The 17987-nt window shown below is 40.7% G+C and overlaps 1 protein-coding gene across 1 annotated transcript in view; it reads left to right on the top strand.

The window, feature by feature from the left end:
- dachb (dachshund b) overlaps nt 1-17987 on the top strand; it is a 157337-nt gene that overhangs the window by 72809 nt on the left and 66541 nt on the right. Inside the window, exon 2 of the mRNA XM_079579912.1 lies at nt 17708-17823. Coding sequence (XP_079436038.1) covers nt 17708-17823 — 116 coding nt within the window. The remainder of the gene's footprint in view (nt 1-17707; nt 17824-17987) is intronic.

Here is a 17987-nt window from a genome sequence, read left to right as displayed (position 1 = left end):
CCGTAGGGAAATTTGTCCTCTGTATTTGATCCAACCTTCGATGCCGCTGCAGTGACCTGTAAGGAGCGGGACGTCTCCACATGTGAAGCCAGGCTCATGGTCAGGATCACCTGGATGGAGGATCCACCAATTGTACATGTTTTTACAACAAAAAGTACGGTCAGGAGTTGGGTTAGTCCTGAGTGAGTGATGGCTGCTGGACACTCTGCTTTGTGGTGACGACACCAGGGGCCAGCATTGTTGTAGTGCCTCCATATTGCCGCTAGTCCCCCATTGGAAAAGCATTGCACTTTAGACGCATTAAAAACAACTTTAAAGCCTGGTTTCTAATTTTCCTTAACTTTCTACAGCTCGATGTTCCTCCTGTGATCACGCTGGGTTAGTTACAATTAAAGAGGGTTTTCGAAATCTCGCACTAATGAGAGTCGGACTGTTAGCATTGGAGCTGCGCGAACTACACGTCACACAAGGGCGGAGTCTACAGTGAAGATCCCGCCCTTATGCCCTTTTTAGGAACATGCTTCTTCAGAGCTGGGGGGGAGGAGTCTGTAAATCCGCCATGATTTCCCCCTCGAGCGCGGTCATTGTGGTAAACGGGGAGGAGTGAGGAATGACTGGCTAGTGCTCGTGCTTTACAGCTAAAAGGTCCTGGGTTTCGATTCCCACCTGGACACGGGGCCTTTCTGTGTGGGATGTTCTCCCCGTGTCTGTGTAGGTTTCCTCTGGGTACTCCGGTTACCCCTTACCACTAAAACATGTACAGTAGGTTCTCCTCTGGGACCAGGACCCCCCTAAAAAAAGAGATGGGGGACTTTCCTGGTTAAATAAAGGTCAAATACAAATGTCTATGGTCCTGAGCCGCTGCGACTGAGCGCGACCATTGCAGGGGAAACCAGAGCCTTCAGTCTTCTCTAAAACGGTGCAGCGCCTCCTCCCCCCTGTTTGTCCCTGTTTCAGAGCATGGTGTCCTGCACTGCTCCTCGTCCACCTCCTCCTTATCCTCCTGTGGAGTCAATTAATATGTTATCAACACATATATCATTATTCTTTATTCAGACTCTAGGTCCATAGTATAAAAAGACATACATACAACCATATAAACACCTAAAGACAAGACTCACATAAACAACACATACAAGATTATATAAGACAACTATACCAATGTTTCCATAGAGGAGACTGGTACAACACATAAGATATATGTGTAAGTAATATAAGTACAGTACCTCAGTAAATTTACTTACTTACTGACCACCTTTGCAGCTTACTTTGGACCCCTCAGATCAAGGGAGAAGTAAGCTTTTGTAGAAACAAAACTGATTTACTTTCCACTTTGATCAATTGACTATTGTCCACAGCAAGTACTTTCACTTAAGTACTAATTTGTAGTTTGTATTGCAGTAATGCTCGACCAGTGTGGATAATTCCTTGTTGGGTAGTGTCTGGTTCTTAACTATGATATTTCAAGCATAAGCCGTTATCCGATTGTCGTCTTTTGTTTCCTGAATCCACTCAGACTCGGTGCAGTTCTAATATGAATGAACCACAGTCCCTTTTGATAAATATCCGGACGTTTCTTTATCCAGCCGCTGTCTTTTTGTCGGAGAGAGAGATTTACAAGAACGAACGGGAAAATAAAAACTACCGCAGACGCGAGCGAGGTGTCATCCGCCAAATCAATGCCTTCCCCCTTAAAGGAGCCCTCCTTTATTATTCCCGCTCTACTTCCCTTTTAAGAATCGATACGCGTTATTGGCTACCTCGCTCTATTCCTCCGCCGGCCTCTCTGTCCATCCGTTTTCCTTTCTTTTCGATGAAGCGAAGCTAGATTTTTTTCCCCTTTTTTTTATTTTTTTTTTCATGTTGCGGGTGAAGAAGCGGCACAATAAAGTCATTCATCTGCCCAATCAAAGCGCAGGAAGAGCAGAGAGCATCCGTCTGAGTCCACACCAGCCCCGGTTTGCTTTGAGCTGGAGTCACAACGACACAGAGAGAGAGAGAGAGGGCGTTTTGATGCATCGAGACTGAAACATGGAGTCCAAAATCGCAAGTTGAGTGGTCATAATTTAATTGCAAAAAGGCGCATTTGTTCAGTGTCCCCGCCGGAGAGGGAAGGCCACGTCAGGAAGACAAACTCAGGCCTAAATTCAAACTTATTTTTAATATTTCAAACCCAAAACTGGCCTCCACATTTTTAAAAGCCAATAATCCATCATTATATCTGTTCTGAGACGCTTAAAGTGTGTTTATCAGGCCGCATTGAAACTGTAAACCAGGCCGTAAATCGAAACGAAGTTTTTTATGAAGTCATTCCCACAGCTGCCAGCAGGAGAAGGAGAAGCCCCACCAGCCATTATACAGGCAGAAGCAAGTCAAATGTAATGCTTTTTAATGACATTTTAATGCCCAAATACTACATTTTAATGCCGCAAATGCAGGAAGGACTTGGTGCTTATTTAATTCCTTAAGATTTGCGAACATTCCATCAAACAGATGAAAGAGAATTGGACAAAACGGGAAACAAAAAGCAAAAAAAAAAAAATCATTCAATATCAGCCAAAGCTACAACTGAATGTTTTGGACCATGTATTGTCATAATTTGTCAAGAAATTTCGATTTTATGCCAGTTTGAATCGAGCTTAATGCTTTTTAATGACATTTAAGGCTTTGATTTAATGCCCTGTGGAATTCCTACATCAGAAACATAACTGCAAGTTTATAGAACGTAAAATACCAATGCTTTAAGCAGTACTAAGTAACTTGTTTATAAATCCTTTCCGTGGTCCCTCTGGGGGTAATACAAGTGTTAATGGGATGATTGGAGGGTCTTTCATCTTGCAACTTTCCTGCCTCTGACCCGGAGTCACCAATACACACTAATGGAATCACAAAGAAGAAGCTAACAGGCTAACGGGCAAAGCTAACTGCGGGCTAGCGCCACTTAAACAGTATTTACAGCCAGGTTTGAGTGAAAAAAATGATTTCCCTTGTGTAATTGGATGTACAATATCCCTCTCTCCCTTTGTCTATTCTGTCAGTGTAGTATTTACTCTCACGGACAATTAATGAGTAAAAAAACGCAACATGCTACGACACCTGCAGTGGCGCTTATGGCCTCTAGAATTACTTAGTTCGGCTTTAAGTCTAATTTTTAAGCCCCATATGCAGCATAAAGATAAGATAAACTAATCTTTTTAAACACAAGTTTTCACCTCTTGCTAACAGTTCTGAAAGACCTCTCAACTACACCTTATTTCAGGATTATTTGCTTGTGATCTGTTAAATTTCCTGTAGACGGTCAATAGAATCTTAGTCGAAGATAGATTGCCTTGAGAGTAAAATGTGGAAGCCTGACGTCACGAGAAAAGGGCCTCCTAAGAGAAAAGCGTGGTCTGTTCGTACCAAGACATTACCTGAGTAGAAAACGTGAAAAAGAACAAACAAAAACTACATGTGAGCCGGCGAATTGGCTCCAACAGGCAAATGACAACTATTGTGTATCATTCAGACAAACAAGCTCTAAAACACATGAAATATACAGATTCTGGGGTCTGCAAAGTTATTGTTAAAAGCCTGAATAAAACAAGCAAACTTTTTTTTTTTTTACCCAGACACTGCTTTCACAAACAATACGAGTCCTTTCAGTGACACCGAAACCAGTAAAGAGTGTTCGTCTTTCCCCATTTCTCCGCTGCCTCCTTAAAAAGAATAGATCGTCCTCTTCCGACAAGCGTCAAATAAAGTCGCAAACAAAGAGTGATACGCCGCAAAGTCCGAGTGACAGGATTTATGAGGAGGGAGGGAGACGGCGGAGCGAGGGATTAGCGGCGGCAGAGCAGGGAAGACGAGAGGGGAGGCTCCCGAGGTGTCATCTTTTAAAACGTGGACAGGCTCAAAGCGAGATGGATGTATCAGAGGCGGCGGTGACACTGGAGCAGAAAATGGCTTCATAAAACGTCAGAGCGGATGGGGAAAAATGACGCGTCCGAACCTTCAGCCCAAATTATAAAGTATGTTTAGTAAATAATAATGCGGGAGGTGATCTGTGGAGGAGGTCAAAGGAAACAAAGCTGCTAGCGTGTAGCAGCTAGCAAGAAACAGGTCCGCGTTGTAAAGGTTGTATCGTTATCTTTAGCGTAGCATTAAATGTTATTATGTTATTATGTTTGTATGATTAAATAATATTGTAGTTCAAGAGATAAAAGAAAACAAAGCAGCTGGCCTATAGCGCCTAAGATAGCATTAGCAATAAGCTTGTAAGCGTCTTATTGAAACTGAAAACAGTTAGCTTTAGCGTAGCATTTTCTAATGTTATTATGAATTGTTTTATCTTATTTTGTATGATTAAATAATATTGTAATTCAAGAGGTTAAAGAAAACAAAGCAGCTAGCCTGTAGCACCTAAGCTAGCATTAGCATTAAGCTTGTAAATGTGTTACTGAAACTGAGAACAGTAGAATTTTAAAATGTTAATGTGATTATCTTATCTGAGTAAATATTAGGCTGCAGCTGTTCATTTGTGGTCAAAGATAAAAGGATCCAAAGCTGCTAGCGTGTAGCACTTAGCAAGAAACAGGTCCGCGTTGTATTGAAAAAGGTTATCTTTAGCGTAGCATTTTAATATGTTATGTTATTATATCTGTATGATTAAATAATATTGTAGTTCAAGAGGTATAAGAAAACAAGGCAGCTAGCGTATAGCGCCTGAGATAGGATTAGCAATAAGCTTGTAAGCGTTTTATTGAAACTGAAAACAGTTAGCTTTAACGTAGCATTTTAAAATGTTATTATAAATTGTTTTTATCTTATTTAGTGTGATTAAATAATATTGCAGTTCAAAACAAAGCTGCTAGCATGTAGCACCTAGCAAGAAACAGGTCCACGTTGTAAAGGTTCTTTCGAAAACAGTTATCTTTAGCGTAGCATTTTTATATAAATTATTATGAAATGTTTTGTCTTATTTAGTATGATTAAATATCTTAGTTCAAATGTGAAAACAAAAATGATGAAAGAAAGCAGCTAGCATATAGCACCAAGCATTAAGCAATAAGCAATAAGCGAGTGTATTGTGACGTTATCGTTAGCATAGCATTTTTAGTAAGTTATTATGAAAGGTTTTATCTTATTCACTATGATTATATAAGTCCGTAGTTAAAATAGGGAAGAGGTAGAAGTAAATAAAGAAGCGAGTGTGTAGCATCTAGCAATAAGCAAGTCTGTATTGTAAATCTTTTATCGAAAACGATTATCTTTAGTGAAGCATTTATTATGTTATGATTTGCTTTATCTTATAGTTGAGCTGTGAAAAGGGTTGTCTAATGTGAGCTTTTTAGTTAAACTCTGCCACTTTCCTGAATCTGCGAAAAGGCTAAAAGAAAACAAAGCACCTAGCATTAGCATTATTTTACACATTTAGGCTAAATCTCTGTAGCATAGCATTCAAATATGTTGTGATTGTTTTGTTTTGAGTTAATAAAACAAAAGATTTAGGAAACTAAAAATCTCAGAACAAACAAATCAAAGTTGGTTAGCTTTAGCGTAGCACTTGCTCTATTTTTTTCATTGCGAATGCTTTTATGACCACTACAGCCACAGGCGTCAGCGGAGCAGAAAATTACCTCCTTAAAGGCCATCCAAAGTCAAAAGAAATGACACTGATATTTACCATAAAATTCATTCTTTCACAGATTTTATTCCAAAATGCATCACGGTCAAGGGTCAGTAGATTTTCATATTAACACCGCAGAAGACTCTACGGTGGCCCGGCAGGGATATTAAACTGCCCTGGTTGTAGAACACAATACATTTACTTTTCCATTTCATTCCCAACATCCTTTCACAACCCACTCCCCCAGGGTTAAAGTTCACCCGCAAACCGGCGTCTTGTTACCCTGTTTATCAAACTCTGGCAAAGAACAAACTGCGGGAGGCACTAGCGCTAATTTAAATGAATTACAGGAGGCGTTAGCGTTAGCAGCAAGAGGAATTAGCTTCTATTTGAGGCTGTGGGGAGGTCGGAGGTCAGGGTTTGCAAGTGTGGAGTGGACACCTGGGTGAATTATTAAGTCGTCCAAATGGGATAAATCTAATCAAAGTGAATAATGAGGAAAAGGATAGTGCTGCACGATATGAGACGGAACAAAGATATTCGATAACTGTGTTGAATATTGAGACAGAAGTTGATAGCACGGGCGTATTCTAAGATGACAATGCCAGGATTCATGGGACATGGATTGACCCCAGAGTCTGCAGGGTTTCCATGAGGCATTAAAAGTCATTAGGCTGAATGAATTGTGCCAAAATCAAGGCCTTAAATGTCACTGAAAAGCAATTAACTGGATTCAAACTAGCATTGAATCTTAATTTCTTGGAAAATAATGATAAAATCATGGTTCAAAGCACATTCAGTTGCAGTTTTGGGTGAAATTGACGACTTTTTTGTGTTTAATCTCTTAACCTCCACTTGACCTCCATTTTTTCCAGTTTGGCTTTACCCAGATCTAAAATTGTCTTCCTAGATTTGAGTAAAGCTGAACCGGACAAAATGTGCTCAGTTCAGGTGGGGGCAACACATTGAGGCCGCACTGTTTTGGGGATTTAGCTGTAGAGTGCCAACAATCCAGACATTTTTCATGACGTCTGTGTGAAGCTCTCAGTCATACGGGAGTTGTCCATCTTCAATGAAGGTATTCAAGTCGTCTTCTGTACTCAGTGGTTGGAGTCTCGAACGTTTCGCCTCTCATCCAAAAGGCTTCGTCAGCGAACTAAGGTTCCATTCAGCCCGCAGCCTAGATAAAGACCAAAACTTTGACCGAAACTTTTTCTTGATATTTGTAGCACCACAGTGTTATATCTATGGAAACATGATATGGCTTGTTTGAAAGCTGAGACTCTAAGCTCTCCGTAGGTGGAAACAGTTTAGTTCTTAGTTCCTGAGAAATCTAAGCTAGACAAAGGCAAGTTTGGATCAAAATCACAGATTTATTTCTAGGAATGGAGATATTGCATGTTTTATGCAACATCTCCTTTCTGATTAACTCCTGTCCTCCTCTCTGGACAGACACTAACGTTATGGGAAGAGGCAAATGCCTAAACATCTCCGTTTCAAGTACATTTTCAACATTGTCTTTTTATCACAGCCTGGTTCTTGGATTGAAGACTTTAACAGGATGTTTCTCAGCCGTCCATGGACCGATTTTGAACCATTTAAAAACTCAGAGAAATGGTAAAATCTCAACAGTTTCGATCTTTCCATAATATAATATAGAAAATGTCCAGATTTATTTCACTTCTGTTCATTACAAAGCTCCCAAAATCACACATAAGGTGTATTAGAGTGTCTAGTTTCATAATTTAAACAAACGCAAAAACATGTTTTTCCGTTTTTGGCACTCAATGTGTTGAGAGGTAAATTGCCTTTTTTTCCATATGCAAATTAGTCCCTTTTTACGCGGCATCAATACTTAAAAAGTATCGATACTATATGGAATCGACCCGCCCATTCCTGCCTGTTAGTTATAAAAATACATTTGTAACTCAGTCCCCAGTCAGCAGGATCATCCTGTTGTATATTTTGTCCTCTTGTGAAACTGCATCCACATTGCCATTGTGCGTTAATTTGTCGACATGTAGACGTAGCTCCTGCTGGAGGTTGTGTAAAGGTGAAAGTTGAGGCGTCTAAAGTGGGTCAGGTGTACATTATGCCTGGATATTGTGTACATTACGCCGTCTACTACGGGAGAGCGCTCTTTTGTTCTCGGGCCGGCGCAGAGCGGAGGGAGGGGGGGGGGGGCAGTGACGGGGATTAATGCCCGACATATGGCAACCCAACGGGGCACACGCTCACACTGACGGAGCCACGGCCCATCGGAGCCAGGAGGGAGAGCGAGATAATGAGACGGAGGATCGAGTGTCCCCAAACAGACACTCAAACGGGTCAAATGCACTGTACGCACATGATGTAATACTATAGAACAGGGAGGGGGGGATCGACTACTAATGTGACACTCACGATCAAACTGAGGCATAACACATAACACCCACATACATGAGACGAGGCTGTGAAATCTGGCACAAAATATCCTGAGAATGTCGTGATAATAAGTCAATACCGTAATTGGCTCAGGCTCTTCAATGTGTTTTAACATTAATCATTTAAAAACGGGTTAAGAAATGACGATTGAATATTCAGTTCTGAAGCCACATTACATCAAAGTATCCATCTGGCAGAGATCGACACGTTTTTTTTGTTTTTTTTTGCAAACTAAGCCTGAAACAACACTTTATGAAACTTATAAAATGTCCAAAAGTTCAGTCTCAGTTATAATTGTCCTAATATAATTCCATTTTAAGCTTCGTTTGGTCTGGATTCAGTGGTTTTTGAAGTCTCTGCTCAAAGCTAGCCGCTAGCTATGGTTAGCATTCTGTTGTTTTTGTATTGAAGGCTGTAGAACCCCTTTGCTTCTCTCCATGTCTCTGTATAAATGATGGATTATCACTATTCTCAAGCAAATAAAGATACAGTGTGTGACAGTGTGGTCCGTGAAATATCAGTTGTTTTTCCTTAGTTTTCCCGCTCTTGCAGCTTCGAATATTCCCAGAGATGGAAACAGACGCCGTCTTTGGAATCACCTGTATGGAGTTCAGGATAGGGATTTGCAGCAATGATAAACAAATGGATATGTTGGAAGTTAAAATACTGGAGTTATTGTTCACATTAAACAAGTGCATTTTCTCCAGTTTAACGCCCCATTTGTAAGATAAGTTTAAGTCACATTTTTTTCTGTTTTTGTCATTTTTTGTTGCTTTCTTCATTGCTTTTTGATGCTTTGTTTTCATCACGTTTTTGCCACTCTTTAGTCGTGCTCTTGTTGCTTTTTATTGTATTTTCCCTGCATGGTATTGTTGTTTCTTTGTTGCTCTTTTGTTGCTTCTTTGTGGCTTTTTCTTCGCCTTTCAATTGTGTTTTTGTCGCTTTGTTCAGGAAGCTCTTAGATTGGGCTAAAGCCAAACTGGAGAAAAAGGTTCAGGTGGGGGTTAAGAGGTTAAAACACTTGGACACCGCAGTGTTGCTGCTGAGTCACTGCTGGGAAATACATTGAACGGAGTTTTTCCATTTTTCCTCCACTTTTTACACTGCTTGTAGCTAATGTTAGTCTGGGGAAGATGCAGACACCCACAAACATGGCGGATCTCCTTGGTAACAGTGGATTTTCCCGAACACGAACAGAAAAACCTGAACTCTCTCGCATTTCTCCAGCATTACTTGAAGAAATGCTGAATTATGTATATATTTTCAACTTAATAAAGACACAGAGAGACAGAAAAGAGCAAAGTGCCCATAAATACTTAAAAAATGGACAAGGCTAACCAGGAACCTACATTAGCTTCATGCTACGTATGCTAACACTAGCAACAAGTGCCGTTTTTTCGCTTCGACTGATCAATTCGCTGTGAAAAATCCTTCACATGGACCTGATTTTGGCTTGACTTTTATTTGTGTGATACATATGTTCACAGTCCACCAGAAAATGGAGAAAAATTGTGATTCATGAGAGGCTTTGTTCCCCCTCGGTCAGGCCACGCCCCCTTGTATGACACGATCTGCATCTGTTTGTAAAATCGTGACCCCGACGTTACTTTTGCACATTTTTAAAGTCAGTTTTGAGAGGCTTGTTTTCTCCTTTGCTATTGATAAAAGTAAAAAGTCATTCCCATTTGAGAAATATGTGGTATAAACTGAATGTACGGAGTGGGCCGGTGCACAGGTGTTTGAAGATTGCTCCCCCTGACCGGGTGAACCTCCCTGGCTTCGCGTTGGGTGGAGGTTTGTCACCTGCGCTCGGCGGCGGCGGGAGGTGATTCAGAGTTCAGACTTCTCGCTCCTCTCTCTCTTTCACACGTACACTGTGGCACCAGGACGTTTTTGCACCCGCTGTGCACATCGAGGCTCTCCCGGCGGGACCCGGGCCGACCGCGGGCAGACGGGAGGGAGACGCTCACTTCTCAGTGCTCAATCCTCAATTAAGGCATTAAAGATCGACATTTCCCCTGTTTGAATGTTAGTAAAAATGGAATATGTACATTTGTTTTTGTGCATTAAAGGGATATTTCAGGATTTTTGACATAGGGCCTCATTTGTGTTGCTGATTTCTGGAGATATATTTTTTGGTAATTCATGCAGTTCTTATGTTTGAAGAGTTTCGTGGTGCTAGGCTAGTGCTAGGCTAGTGCATTTCTATGGTATCTGCTAGCCTGCATTAAAAACAGTTATACACTTACACTTATAACACCAGACTATCCATATAAATGTCTGTGTCAATAGAATAATGTTTGGAATATAACTGACCTGCATCACATGAACGATCACATTTTGAGGGACTATTTTCTCGCAGATCACTCCGCCGCTGCATAGCTTATACAAACACGAAGCTGATGCAGCTCAAATATAAGTTCTTTTAAATACAAAATGGTTGAAATTACTCTATCGACACAGACATTTATATAGTTAGTCTGGTGTTATAAGTGATTTGCCTCAGGTGCTCTGTGGAGCGGGTCTCACTGTTTTTAATGCAGGCTAGCTGATACCATAGAAATGCACTAGCCTTGCACTAGCCTAGCGCCACGAAACTCTTCAAATATAAAACCTGCTTGAATTACAAAAAAAATATCTTCAGAAATCAGCAACACTCTGGATAACTAGGAAATGAGGCCCTATGTCAAAAATCCTGAAATATCCCTTTAAAATTTCATTAAGAAGCATTAGATTTAAGATCATTTAAAGGGATATTTCAAGATTTTTTTTGTACATAGGGCCTGATTTCCTAGTTATCCAGAGTGTTGTTGATTTCTTTAAAAAAATAAAATAATTCATGCAGTCTTTATATTTGAAGAGTTTCGTGGCGCTAGGCTAATGCTAGGCTAGTGCATGTCTATGGTAACTAGTAGCCTGCATTAAGTTAGTCATTAGTCAGACCCGAGCACGTTTTAACCCAAATCTAAAAGCTTTTAGAAAAAAGCATCAAAATGGCAACAAAAAGGAGACAAAAACAAGTTATTATTGTCACATTTAGTGCTTCAACAGTCAATATTTGAAATCTAAAATGTTTCAGCACTTTGATTGTTACCATAGTCACCACTAGATTTGGTTCATTTTAAAACGGCGTTGCTTCATCGGACTCTGACTCTCATCATCCCGTCCTGAGCCCGAGTTTTCGTCCGGGCCGGTTTTGCCGTGTCCGGGTGTGGGACGGGGTCAGAGCGAGGGCCGCGGCGATGACAGAAAGTCCATTGTCCCGGAGTCGCTGAAGCGGCAGCAGACGACGCACCTGCTTCTGTCCCGCTCGATATTAAACCCGCTCCTGTGGACGATCAAAGAGACGCCGCCGCCGCCGCCGCCCCGGCTCGCGGTTTACAGGTGACATCATCGGAGGCGCTGTCTGAACGCCGTTTACGCACACCAGGTTCGGTTCTGTGGGATCTCGTCACAAAGAGCGGACTCAGAGATGGGGTGAATGAGGGTAAAGGGGGCGGAGCTAAGCCTAAGATGCCAGAACTTCTACTTCTTTTAAGGTTTTCTATCATTTTATTGTGTGAAAATCTGAATAATGGATAGAGCCAGGTTTAAAGAGTGGAATGAAAACGGCCCTAAAGTTTAGTCCCTTTGTCTTCACATGCGCCCTGTTCTCCCACAAAGGAAATGACCATATTTGGATTACGGCTTCATTTTGGTCACAACCTTTCGTGCTACACGTGGATGCCAAACATGTGAGTATTTATGGGAAATCTCGAGACAAAATGTGATCACAAAGGGACAAAGTTCATGTCTTTTCATTCTCTGGACATTAAAACTAAGATGTTAACTGCACCTTCATTATTAAGCTCGTGCATGACGGAACTTCAGACCCGAATTAACACCTTTTTGAGTGCAGGATTTTAGAGGCAGTTGTGTGAACAGGTCTGTGTCATTCTACACATTAGGACATGGCTGGAGCATGTAGGACAGGGGGAGGCAACGTCAGGCCCGGGGGCCAAATCCGGCCCTCCAGCGCAGCACCTCTGGCCCTCGAGATGATTTTGAGAAACATTATTACACAAATCAGAGAGTACTTTTAACATTATTAGAGTTAAATGGGAGAAAGAAAGATAGAAATACTGTCAATGCACCCAATGAGGTCATATATTATGAACAACACTGGCATTTGAAAGAAGTGCACTGGAAAAAGAATAATCATTTTAAGGAAGAAATGACATAAATCTACTTGAATTAACAGATTAAATCTAAGGTTTGAGTCGATTAGGTCCGGTCTTAGACGAGATAAAACCTCTAGTAGTTGTTATTCTCTTATTTTGTGTCATTTCATGTGAAAATCAATTATTTGTCTGATTTCAAGTGGGTTTTATTCTTGTTCCATTGGCGCTATAGCATTTGTATCAGTTCAAACCAACTCAAATCAACATAGAAGAACTTAAATTCAAGCCATTTTAAGTCATTTATCTCATTTACAATGGTCATTTTTCCAGTGTTGCACTTTACTTTGGGCTAACAATCACTTCGGCCCTCGGTCTATTTACTATAAAGAAAATTGTCCCTCCGCCAAGAAAGCTTGCCTCCCCCTGATGTAGGGGGAGGAAAATACGTAATTTTAACCTTTTTAAACTCTGTATAGTCCCTTTGAGGAAGAAAACTACACCTGCAGCGTCTCGCCTTAAATGCAAAACGCTGCAGGTGAATAGGGGAACATTTTAAATTTAGATGAATCAATTTGAAACTTCTACTGAACATTACTGGTATAAATATGAGAAGAAAATGTATTGCAAGTTTTCTGTCATTTCATGTTTTCATATAAAAATAAGGCGTTTTGTGCCTGAAAATGGCCAGAATTCTCCATATTTTCTGTGACAAAATCTGAATGGATCTTTCCAGGTTTAATTCATTTAGGTTTCTTGTTTAATTTTAAAACAAGCTGCTTATTAGTGGAAGAATGTAGTCTGTAGGTGCTACTTATGTGGAGATAATGTGACCCTTGAATTTACAATACTGAATCAGTGCAATAATTAAACATGTTATGGTGAAGATCAGGTTTTTTTTGGGTTTTTCCAGGTGAATGTTTATATATTAGGAAACCAAACTGGCCCAAACCTGCAGTGTCTCTCATTATCTCTCACACCAAACTAAGAAATTTTGAGGAAAGCGTTAAAATGGCGGCACACAGCACGAGGAGCCGGCGGTTTCCGTGTTCCCGCCGTATGTTTCGGGGGCTCTGTTGCACCGCCCTGTTGTATTATGCATGTGCTGGCATAAATAAACCCGATATTACAGTAATGGAGAGACTGGAGAGGAGGGAAGGAGAGGCAGAAAGTGCATGCAGGCCATTTCTCTGCAGGGGGCGAGCGAACAGATGGGCGTCCAAAGTCATTTACACCTAAAGAGGAGAGAGACTCCGAACCCGAGACAGCGCGGCCCGAGCGGCGTAAACAGGGATTCACAGGTTCAGGATGAGGAGCTCAGGACAGAGGGTTCCTGCCTGATGTGCTGAGCTTTCAACTAAGGCTGGGCGGGTTCTCCATAGTGTTGGGGAGTTTCTCGATGACGGTGTGTTTGCCGTCCGTTAGGAATATGCAAAACTGTGCTGCAAACATTTAAACTTACATGGCTTTGTGGCTCAAGAAGATAATTGTCCTGAACGAACTAAAAGGGCTGGAAAAAAAAAACATTTTCCCTTTTTCTGCCTCCTCTTATAACCTTTTAACAGAGCGCACTTTCTCATCGTCATATTTTTGGTGCTGTTTTGTCGCCTGTTTTATTAAGAAGCTTTTAGATTTGGGTAAAGCCGAACTGGAGAAAATGTACTCGGTTAATGCGGGGGTAAGAGGTTAACATTATTTACCATTTTTTAAACACTTTTCCCACTTATTTATTTTTTTTCACTATTTTTTTTCTCATTTTCCACTTATTTTTTTATTTTTGTTTCAACCTCTTAGCCCCCATCTTAACCAAGTGTATCTCCTGTTCAGCTTTACCCAAATCTAAAAGGTCACTGTCGGTGTTGACATGTGTGTGTGTAGTACATATTACTGTTTCAAAAAATGTTACACTATTTTGAGTTACTTTTGGCAAAATATAAACTGAAAATAGTCATAATTCCATCGAGCAAAAATGCAGTCTAAGATTTCCTTCTCTTTCTCCACTCTCTCTGTTTCGTTATGACGACGTTAAAGGTACACTGCGTAACATTTTGGACTACACTGTTGCCGGCAAAACAAAACATGCTCTTAATGACCAGCTCAACACAGAAATGCTATTACTGCAGTGTGTAATAAAAGATGCATTTGGATGAGAACCTAGCCTGTTTTAAATCTCAAATTCTACTGCCTTTCGTCACATCTCCATGGAGACGAGCTGGAGACGCACCCACTCCCGGTAAAGTTTACAGTCATATCGTAGGAGGGGTGAGCCTCATATATGTTTGTTTTTACATTTATGAGATATTTTACAATTATGAAAATATCTGTCATAAAATAAATGCTTGTATTTATTTATTATTTTATTTATTGGGTAAAATTCTACGCGTAGTGGCTTTAACTACAAACTGCTGATCTTATTCACCCCCAATTTGATCTGGTGCTACATTTAATTCGGGCGGAGTTTGGCCTTTTTTCGTTCATACTTTTAAATGCACTTGTGACTCGAGTTGCTTGAATTGTAATGACTAATATATTTCCACGTTTTGTTTTGAGTAACACGTTTTATTTCTCAGTTACTAAAAAAAGTATTATATTTTTGTAACTTGTTACTTTTATAAAACGTTTCCCCCAACACTGGTCACGACCTACAGGCCAGAGTAACGCTTCATTTGAAAGCTAAGACCTACAAAACTCATCTCAATGGATCATTTTCCTCGCGTAGTTGCTTCTTTGTGGCTTTTTTGCTGCGTTTTCATTGTGTTTTTATTCACATTTTTTAAAGCTTCTTTGCCATGTTTTTGTCACTTTTCGATCGCGCTTTTGTCGTGTTTTGATTCTCTTTTCAAGCAGCTTTGATTTGGGTAAAGCCAAACTGGAGGACATGTGCTTGGTTCCGGCAGTAGTTAAGAGGTTGATTAATGTATATATTTTTACATATTTTTCCCCCATTATTATCCAGTTGTCCCCAGTTTCTCTATCCCTTTACCCATTTTCCTTTCCCCCCATTTCTTCCTCCATTTCTTGACACTGGAGATAAACTCGATGTTGTAAATTTGTAGATCTTCAAACGTCCTCGTAGACGATATATTTCCCACCTCGACTCTGATCCGCACAAAGCAATTGAATTCTTGCAGATTTTTCACTTAAACCTTATACAAAACTCCAGGATCAGGTGTACTAAAGTCCAGTGGTCGGTTCTGAAAGGCTGATGACGCTCCCTCTCTGAACAGCAGGGGGCGCTGTGCAGACTCAACCCCCCTCCCCTCTCTGTCCTGGTGGATATTTTAAGAAGCGCGAGGTCCCGCTGTGTCGGAGGTGTGAGCAGATGAACAGTCCGCTCTCGCTAAAACCACCCGCCGACTCCAGGCTTGGCCGACCGCGCTTTCGGCCCTCAATTAACCTGCGCTGCGTCGCTCTCCTGTCCCCTCTTCGACTCGGTGGAGGCGACCAGATGTTCGAGAAGGATGCGAATAATGATTAAATGTTGGAAACTTGTAGATCTATGGTTTATAATAATCTGGAATAACTATAAAGTGTTTGTCGAGATTAAAGGTTGACACTGGAGGCTGGTTTTCTTACAGTTTTCTCTTGGAAACAAACGATTTCCTAATTTTCTCCGTGAATTTAACCGGAAAATGGTGACTTTTCTTATTTAACCCATTTACTCACATTGAGGCGACTACAAGATGTTTGCGTTTTGGACTTTTTAAATGTTTTTCAATATCTAATTCCTGCCTGATCCCAGACAAAACCTTTTACAAATCGTTTATGTAATACGATACGATACGATGCGATAAACTGAATTTCCTTTGGGATTAATAAAGTACATCAGCTGCACAAATAAATCAGAGGCTACATATAAACAACAGATTAAAACAGCTAGAAAAAGAATCATTAAATAGTAATAATTAGTGTTCCGGCTCTCATTTTTCTTTTTCTTACAACCTTTACTTGTTCTTAGAAATACTTTTATATTGTCCATTTTATTTGTACGTACTACAGGAAGTGCCGCTGTTAGCCACTTCCTGTCTCACGAGAAAAGCGAGTCAAACCCACTTCTGTAAATGCCTATCTGTGTCTTAAGCCAGGGCAGCCTGTAAGTCTGTAAAAACTATCTGTTTAAGGAGTATATGTTTAGTACTAACTGCATTCTGTGTTGTTTGGACGAGTAATTTCTCTAAAAATGACGTTTATCAGGCGTTAGCATAGACGCTAATTAGCCGTTAGCTCGTGGCTGACGTTAGCGTGTTTACTTTTTCAGTTATGTTTGTGTATTTAGTAGGGCTGAACGATGTGGACGAAATTTCATATCTCGATAGATACAGACGGCATCTCGTCATAGGAGGGGGCGTGGCTTCGCCGAGGGGGAAAATAGAATCTTCAGAGAAACAAAATTTTTCACTCTTTTTAGCCATTTTCTGGTGGAATATGAACTTATTTATCACATAAATAAAGTCCAGTGTAATTCGGGCCCATATGGATATTTTCTCACAGTACATTGTTCAGTAGAAGTGAAAAAAACGGCAGTTGTAGCTCGCGCTAGCTAACCGTTAGCATTAGCCCGATGCTAACATGTAGCATCAAGTAAGCATTCTCATTTTTTTTAATGTATATATGGGCTGTTGAACCACTTTGCTCCTCTCCATGTCTTTGTATCTTTAAGTAGAAAACTATATTCATAATTCAGCGTTTGTTAAAGTAGTTTTTGAATAATTAGAGAAAGTTTAGATTTTTCTCCAAATTGTTTTCCCCCTTAACTGTTTTCAAACATGACCATATATGGGTGATTCCAGAGATGCCGTCTGTATCTATATTCATGTGAAATATCTCTATTGATACGATATAACTATGTTCGGTGAAAACCAAGCATTTTTCAGAAAAATAAAAAACATATTGCAAAAGAGAGTTCACTGATGAAAATCTATATTGTTTATATATTGCTTTTCCATTTTAATGATTTGAATGTTTGTATCTCGATATCAATACGATGCCGATACATCTGACAGCCATAGTATTTAGCAAGTGATTTGGGGCCACGATGTTTTAATAGTAGTTTAATGCTGTTCTTATCCATGTAGTTACAGGCCTTGCTCATACACACTGTCAATACGTGAAAACTCTACATAAATGTTGGAATGACAAATGAATCGGGGTTGGGCGATATTGACCAAAATTCTATATATTTTTGGGGGCGCAAACCACCATCTTAATCAGTTTGCTTTGTCGCTCAAAAGTGTGATTGTCAGGACCCTTTTTGGAGAGATTACTCATCACGTGTATTCATGGCAGCAGCTTATGCATCTTTTTTGTTGGTTTCTCTGAACAATAGACAATTCTAAACTCAAACTCAGCCTCACAGCGTCTCTGAGTCACTCCCTGAGGATCTTTGGCAGGTCTGTTCTGACTGTGGGGACGAGATCGGCCCCCGAGATGCTCGAAACGAGGCCCGGGATGTGGATTGTTTTGTGGATGAGTGTGTTTGACTCACAGTCTGTCTCTCTCTCTGGTTCTCCCCCTCCAGCTCTCGCCCGGGCCGTCCCCCCAAACGCTGCTCCGGGGCCGGGCTCCAGGAGGGGCCTCGCCTGCTTCACCCGGGGCTGCCTGGACTCCTGTCGCCCAACCTGCTGTCCCACTCCGGTATAGTCACACACTCACACACTCACACACTTTCTGCTTCTCCTTTCTGCTAAATACAGGAATAAATGGTCAGATACAATCAAGTCAAAGCCTCAGTAAACCAGGGACTTATTTTCCCAGGATAGAGCAGCCCTTTGTGGGAGTGTTTGGTCGTTTTTCCTGTC

This window comes from Gobius niger (genome assembly GCF_951799975.1).
Source record: "Gobius niger genome assembly, chromosome: 21".
Classification (NCBI taxonomy): Eukaryota; Metazoa; Chordata; class Actinopteri; order Gobiiformes; family Gobiidae; genus Gobius; species Gobius niger.
This window is presented reverse-complemented; position numbering and strand designations above follow the sequence as displayed.